Below are 8,376 nucleotides of genomic sequence, written 5' to 3'. Positions count from 1 at the left end.
CATCAGTTTATATACTTCTTTCATGCCTGAAGTACAACGTAAGATGAGCTGAAACACCTTGCATCTCTGAGCTGCGCTACAATATGCAGCGATATACTGGTGTCATCTGATGTACCTACATTTTGATACATTGTTGGTGTATGGTTTTTATGTCCCTATCATCAATGCAATGTTTCTGCAACACTGAGTGCTGCGTCATCTAACGATTACAAACAAGCCTGAAATTCAATTAAGCAAGCTTGAGTTTGTGGTTCAGTGGTACGAATGCAATTTCTCAGTGCTAGCCGCAGAAGCCAAGAACTGAAGAAAGAGAAAGATAGAGAGAGAGAGAAGATACAAGAGAGAATTATCTTAACTGCATACATGCTCATGTACTCACTCAACCTTTCTGTATTGCACAAAAAAACCACCATCCCACACTTACCACATATCACTCAGGACAAATTTAAATATTCTTCATTCTAAGTAATCACGCCTACCACAGTATAACATGAGAAAGGGCTAATTCTGTACTGGGTTTCCTCTTCAGTGCGATGCAACTCAGAGGTAAAATACACACGTTGATTATCTGTAGCTTCAGAGTGTGAGTCTCCTTCACACAGTTTATCAAACAACAGTGGTTAAACAGACATTATTCGTCGGTACAGGTGTGCTCAGTACCTCTGAAATTGATTCAGTGATTACGTTTGAACTTGTATGCTACACCTGACATCCCTCTGTTCATCGAGATGTTGTTGCCACAGCAAATTGTTAGGTGATTAGGCAAGATTTTGGTGGAATTAAAGTGACAGCATTGCCAATATCGGCTGAAAAAAGTTGGAGCAAATTTGGACAGGAACTGTTATTTTCCTAATTTTTGTTGACAACATCCTCACTAGTGTGTTGCTTTCATTATGTAGGGTAATCTGTAGTGTGTATTCTCCTCTGAGAGGAATACCAATGTTTGTACACACCCCAAACTCTAGGCACTGCAGTGGTGTGTGTGATACTTCAATTCAACCTGCCTTCCAATTTTGAATGCAAATAGATGATTCCCTTCAATTTCTTGTTGTCACTGTAAGATAATCACCTGTTTTTCACCACGGCCATTATGACTGTTTCACACCTGCAATATGCACAAAGCCAAGCCTCTGTCAGCCCAGCATCAATGAACACCTATTACATTTGAGACTTTTGCAGTGTTGTGACAATACTGACAAGTATCTTTGACAAATTCATGACAAAACTGTAAAACTTCATCACTGAATGCACGCATTTCATGACTGAATTGTGTGAGATATGACATTTTTTTTTCTCTGCCAGAAATATATCTAGTCACTCCTGTGATACACACATATTGTGAGAGAGTAGAGTCCACCATCTCCGGACCACATCTCACAATGAATTGATAGAACTACTCCGTAATACCATGATCAATATGACAATTCCACTGATGCAAGGGAATACTGGTAATGACAGCATATATGATATATTCACACATAAACACATTTGAGCAATTGGAATGGATGAATACACATATTTCAACAAGGGCACTTCATCTGGGGGAAAAAAAGTAATATCTGCTTTGTTGATGATAAAAATAACCACTTTTAGTCAAAATGACATCTCTTTACAAAAACATCATGGGAAAAAATAAAGTTTGTGGAATGCATGTTCCATCATATATGCCACACCTCTACCTTCTCAGCCACAACACACCAGTTGGCATGGTCATAGTAGCTCTTCACAATGTGGAGGTTGTCAATGTTCCTCTCTATCAGGTCTGTTAGCTCCCCTTCCTTAAACACGTGGTAGTATCTTAGATAGAGTGAAGCGTCATCAGGGTCCTTGGGCTTTGCCTCACCATCTCTGCTTTCACTCCCTGCATGGACTCTGGTGGTCTTCTCCTGGTGGACAGTACTGAGGTTAGGGTTACTAGATGGACGCTTGCTTGGGCCGTCTCCTGCACGGCCCAGAGGACTCTTCTCGTAAGGCTCAAAAGAACAGCTTTCATTGAGGGAAAGACTGAGGGAGGACGGCTTTGGTGGGAGTGAGAGCGGGCTCTCTGCGATCTTGGAGTCTCTGGACTTGAGCTTTTCCAGCGTGCTCAGAGAGTGAGACCTTACGGGCATCTCAAGTTTGGGTGAGGACTCCTGGCTGGATGGCTTACTCCTGAGCGGATTTATGGGGTAGGTGGTGAGGCTTTCATCTGATGAGGAGACGGAATCCAACGAAGACTCAAAGTCTTTTTCGGAACCAGATACAGAGAAATGGCTTGGGTTTCGAAAGGGTTTGAAAACCTCACCTTTGGCTGTTGTGAAGTTCAAGCCAACGATTGGTTTCTTGTTTGTTTTGGCTTCGGACTTGCCCAAAAGCTCTAGGGACCTTGTGAAGACACCGTTCAGAGAGTTGAAGCTTTTATCTTTGGCACTACTTGATCGCAGATTGAGCTTCATTTGCTGCTTCCGCTCCTTGAGGAGTTTCTTGGTGGCTTCTGAAGAATCTCCATTGACACTGTTACTGCTGACAAATCCTGAGGTATCACTGCCCCAGGCTGAGACCTTCAGGTTACTGCCCTTAAGGTTCTTGCCATCTATTGCACTTTCTGAATTGTGCGAGAGGGACATGACACCCTTTCGCATAGCACCAAATTTATGAAAAGTACACAGGGGTGAGCCAGGGGACTCAAAGTCCCTCTCATCCAGGGACTGGGAACTAACAAGAAGAGATGATCGCTTGAAGATGTTTTTGGGCGATCTCCTGGACTGTGGCAGTATACTGTCACAACTGTTTGAACAATCCAGCACCAAGTGCGGTCGACTCTTTCTACTCCTGACTCCACGACAATTCACTGCTCGCTTTCCATTGTCATAGGTGATCATTGAGCCATCCTTGTTGATGACGCACCAGTGGCTCTTGGCATCTTCTGCATCGTCCTCCTCATCACCAAAGACACTGCCAACATCGGTAACTGTCGCATCGTCCTCGCTCCTCTCTGAGCACATGGGTGAAAATCGAGGAGGGAAGACCTGCAGGAATCCGTCCCACATGGTCCCGCCCTGTTCCCCTTCTTCCACACTGCTGCTCCTGCTGACCATGCGCTTCTGGACGCTGCTGTCCGACTGGCATCGCAGTTTGGACGTCCGGGGCTTCCCGCTCAGCACAACGCTCTCCTCGCAGCTGTAGCACTTCCGCAAGACCCGTGCCTCCTCCCTGCACGGTAGCTCTCTGCGGTTTGGGAACTTTTCTCGCAGCCAGTCCCTCTCAGTGGTGTGCCGCTGCAAGGTCTTCACTGCTCTAGTCCGAAGCCCACCGTTATGAGCTGTCTTGATGGATGGGTGAACTCGTCCCTTGGGCAGTTTACCGCTGGTCTTGCTGCTACTGCTGCCTTTGTCAGACTTTGCTGTGGACTTGTCTTCCTCATCTGATGCTGAACTGCTGCTGTGTTTGCTGTGTGGAACATTGTTCTGCTTAGCTGCATAGGAGAACAAAAGACACAACATTGGCATGAAGTTATTTCACAGTCTCCTACAAAACTACATGTATAAAATAATTTCTCATACATAATGACAATATTCCAGACTTGACCTTCTCTTACTCCCACGAATGCTCTCAACACACATGGAAAATACAAGCACGAAAATAACACATTCTCCGTTTACAACCCCCCCCCCAAAAAAAAAAAAAAGAGAGAGAAAAAGACCTAATTTTCAGAGAATCAGTCCAGTTGGCATACAATGTATTGTGTGTTCCTGAAATGGTCATCGTCCTGTATGGCCATGAAATGGCTTCCATAGAACTTCTGATTTGCTTCCTACCTCAAAAGATCATTAAAGAGTAGGTATCTCTATTATTTTTCTTTTAAATAAGGAAATGGCTTCTCTATCTATTCCTGAATTCATTTGAGGTGAAGTCAAGACTTTTTAGGGCTTTATTACAAGATAAGAAGATTACAATGTCTGTAGAGATCAGATGATGATAGAATACTGGTGACATAGAACCATTTTTCCCCCATTTGAAGCTGTCATTTTCTGATACAATTGGCTGGCATTCATATGGCCAAAATTTTTTCAGATTGATCTTTTACCTGGCTTTAACTCTTGATGTGCCACATCGACAGGATGGATGCCAAGTTTGCATATTTTTGCTTAAATGCACAAACCCACCCGAACCGATCGATAAATCACCAAATGCCATGGTACAATGAAAGCTTCAGTTGCGATTCTGTTCTTCTCACATGTTGCTAGCATTGTGTGATGATTGAATATCAAGTGGCGTTCCCTCTTGCATTTTCATGTAAATTTTAAGTTTCTGTCATTTGTGTGTGTGTGTGTGTGTGTGTGTGTGTGTGTACAAAAGTCATGCCTGTACAATAATATAGCAACTAGTCATTTGAAAGAAAAATAATTATAAATTTGTCATAAAATTTGCATCACAGCAAAGCTTGTGGATTTCCTCTAAACTACTTTGCTCATTGCATGTCCAGGATAACAAAATAGTATAAAAAGTTACATGGATTTGAAAAACAGAGTTATTTTCCAAAAGCATTCCTGTATTGCACCCTGGCATTAAGACTTAACCAAATTCAGTATGTCCTTGCAATAATTTTTCCTACAAAGACAGATATTTTTTTTTAGATATTCACCTGTTTTTTTTTTGATTTGGGAAGTGTCACTGATATACATTGCATCAGTGTATGTTTCAATGGTTGTCCAATGTTGCAATCTATAAGGCACTCTGCAATAGCTTGGTCAGTATGGAAAAAAATAAACCCAGTTTTTTAACTATTGTACAAATGTAGCTGCTAACAACTTCAAAACAATTCACACCAATACAGAGTGAACTCGTATCATTTAAATGTCACAAGTTGAAAACCACAATTTCACTAGTGCTTTGATACCTTCACCTCATAAGGTTGCAACTGAAGATGACAAAAAGTAGAGAAAGTGTTGGACATATGATCTATCCAATGACACAGATGAGATAACGTCAGAGCAAGTCAATGATTTACGGTGGCACACGTGGACAAGGCTCATTAAAATGTGTGGCCTGCACCCTTGTGCGTCCCGCTTCTGCCGTGCGCTTTTCTCTCTCTGAAGCCAATCAAATGCAACAAGGATATGACTGACGCTGGGACAAGTGTGGGGACGAGTACGCCAACTGGACATCTTTCTGACGTCCTCCCAAGACTACAATCATCAAATCTGCCACGCTAATTGGACAAAATTGGGAGCCTTAGCTGCACTATGCCGTCACAGGGGTTGTTATCCTAGAATCAATGGCAAAGAGTGTGGAAAATCATCTACCAACTCCCGCATTTCAATACAGCATCATCAACTTCTGACTAAATGAGTTACTTCATCTAAGGAAGTTGACATGGAAACAGAGATGCAAAAGTAGGTGATCAAAGAGGGTAGTATACAAATGATGCACATGTCTGAGTGCATCAGTATGAATTGTGCGTATTAAGTAACTATGTAATGCTTAACCCATGAGGCTAAGCTGTGTGGGTCTAGGCAAAGTTCCATAGTTACCCCATGCATACTATTCTGATTGATCGCACACAGACACATGTGCATCATCTGGTCTATAAAATGGGGGACATTTTTTTTTCCAGAATCCATTTTCTAATCATGAAACATAATTGCAAAGTAACAGGATACATTTCTTTTTGGCTTGTCATAGACAACCAAAAAACAAAACAAAAAACATGCATCCAGTACTTTCAGCCATGTATCCAGTAATTACTTGATAACATGTTTACAGTTACTATTGTCAATGAGGCAACATGCGGCCAGTAAAAATCAACACACAGCTCCCAATCAATGAGATCCCAGGATTTTCACTATCCATTCTACAATATCAAATCAATAGGGAATGTGTGGATAAAGTGATGAAATGAAATATCACTCTATTGTGAGCAGTCTCTTTTATCTTCAAAGCACTAATATTCCATTTGCTCTTTTTCATGAATTGATACTCTCCCATTCTTCATCACGATACATGAAGAAAACAACTTTATATAATGACTCGCAACATTGATGCCTCCGGCACCACTTCCTGGTGGAGGCTTAAAAATAAGGGCACATATTTCAATAACAACTATGAACAAAATATTTATCTTGTATTTCAAGATGAAATATCAAGAACTAAAATCACTCAATTCGTCTCATTACCATAGCTACCACAATTTTGTTTCATGATGCTCAAACCCCCCCCCCCAAAAAAAAACAAAAAAACAAAAAAACAAAACAAGCCCGAAACTTATGTAAAAATGCCCTTTGATAAGCAACATCCCCGAGACGTCACTATTTGATCAAATGTGGTCATGTTCAATCATGAATAATCCATCAAACTTTGATCTATACAAACAAAAAAAACACCAAACAAACAAAAAAAGATGAGTAAATAAAACATATTCCAAATTCATATCTATGGTTATTTCCAGTAACCGACGAAGCAATGGCATGATAAGAATTGTTTAGAGAGGAATCTTATGAAGAGGATGTGAAGTCCGGTACATTCAATCGACTATCAAGTATGCTTCTAAGAAGGGAAAACCCCATCTGTTAATAACCTCCTCCTTGATATATTTCTCGCGGTCATTAAAGTCACTCAGAAGGAGCATGATGGGTGCTACTTGACACATACACGCCACTTGTGTCCTTCTGCATGCAAGGAACGCAAGACATGAAACAAGTGAATCATTGTATCTTAAACCACATCAGTTGTGGTAGCTGTTTATCACTTCTGCATGTATGCTTTTAGGAGAAGGCTTTAATGCATTTCCAGTAGTCATGTTACCACACAGGAAACACTTCTTAATCTGAAGCTGTTTTTTTTCCCCTCAATGCTATACCTCTCATCAAAGGAAATTGTTCACAATACAGACACTGTAGGTCAAATGTCAAAGGAAGGCAATATTCTCATCTTGAATTTTCATTTTTGAAAAGATACTATCCATGAAAAATAATGAAATATGGCAAAAGTCTAGTTGTACACCCATTATTCTCATGATCTCTTTCATGTCACTTTAGGTCTACTTCTCAATAACCGTCAACACTTGCATATGTCTGGTTTTGACTTTCATTGCAAAACAGCAAACAGAAGTTGGGAAACACTCACACTTCGTAGAAAAAAAAAAGGAAGAAAGAAATAATAATCCTGATAGTCAGTTTAAGCTTACTTTTCAAAGCTATCATACTGTTCTGCACTTCAATGCCAATTCAAAAGCTACATACAACCCTGTAGAGACTAAAGGACAATTAGGTCTATTAGCCTGTGGGCAACATCTTAAAGCATCTCAGAATGACTCACTTTAATTTTTTTCTTTGTTACTCTGCGATGTCGGTCTACAACTTGCATGCCTGACTCATGTTTATCACAGAGCTAATGGACAGATGTGTTGACTTTTGGCAAGAGAAACTGTTTTCTTTGTGAAACCAACAAATAGTTACTGTCGGTGGAAAAAGAATGGACTTTATATCATGAATCTACATTTTTGTAAACATGACAAATGATATAACCAGTTCAATCACTAATACTGTAGGCCTATATGATATACTGGTGAGTCGAATAACTGTCAAAAATGGGAAAGATGAGACCAAGTGAAAGTGCACAATTTTTTTAGTATGTTCACTTGGTAGGGACTCTACACAAATGAGTACCATGGCATATTTGTATGCACTTTTGGAAGCTTATAATGGAAGCTTATACTGTAAGAGGAATGAACTTCCCTGACAGAAAAAATTCATCTTTGGGCATAGCACTGTTGCAAAATCACCCTCTGGGCAAATAGATATTTATGCTACATTAAGGCACTGAAATGAAATTGTCATGCTACTGGTCAGAGAAATCATATGAAGTATAATTTCGCAATGCACAAATAAAGATATGTGCGCAAGATACGCTTACACGCATCTCAAAAAACTGCTAGCTGACTGCCGAGCAGTATAAGAAAACTAGTGACTGCACCTTTGACCAATCAGAATCCAACATTCATCAAATGAGGTATGATTTATGATCATCTAGAACCTTCTGATTTCTCTCACCTTTGACCCTTCGACTCCGCTGGTTCTTGGGTTGGAGATGCCATGGAACCAGCACGTCCTGGGCATCAAACTTTTCGGACAAAGAAAAAAGGAAAAGAAAAGGGAAAGGATTTTATAAAAGCATGAGAAATACTACCACTGTGAAAATCTGACTTTATTCGTGGGTTGCTCAGGACTGACCATGACTAGTGGATGAACACCATCATATGGAATTCCATGTTTCTCTACCTGCTTTAACCCACTGCCTACGACAACCTGGTTGACCCTGTGCAAAGTGTATGAGGGATTCAGAATCTTGTAGGAAAAGGATTAAAGGACACACCTTAATATAAATGTGGTTCGAGTG

The 8,376-nt window shown here is 40.5% G+C and overlaps 1 protein-coding gene across 2 annotated transcripts in view; it reads right to left on the bottom strand.

Moving 5' to 3' along the window:
- Nucleotides 1–299: 299 nt before the first annotated feature.
- Nucleotides 300–8,376, bottom strand: part of LOC139737402 (uncharacterized) — a 63,563-nt gene continuing 55,486 nt past the window's right edge. For both annotated transcript variants that reach the window (XM_071648078.1, XM_071648079.1), the window contains exons 4-5: nucleotides 8,031–8,100; nucleotides 300–3,454 (exon numbers count right to left, since the gene is read on the bottom strand). In XM_071648078.1, coding sequence (XP_071504179.1) covers nucleotides 1,659–3,454; nucleotides 8,031–8,100 — 1,866 coding nt within the window. In that variant the 3' untranslated portion in view covers nucleotides 300–1,658. The remainder of the gene's footprint in view (nucleotides 3,455–8,030; nucleotides 8,101–8,376) is intronic.

Source organism: Diadema antillarum, unplaced genomic scaffold, assembly GCF_040938485.1.
Source record: "Diadema antillarum isolate AM-2024a unplaced genomic scaffold, OU_Dant_1.0 seq00000692_RagTag, whole genome shotgun sequence".
NCBI lineage: Eukaryota > Metazoa > Echinodermata > Echinoidea > Diadematoida > Diadematidae > Diadema > Diadema antillarum.
Note: the sequence above shows the minus strand (reverse complement) of the source record. Positions and strands in the feature narration are given on the sequence as shown.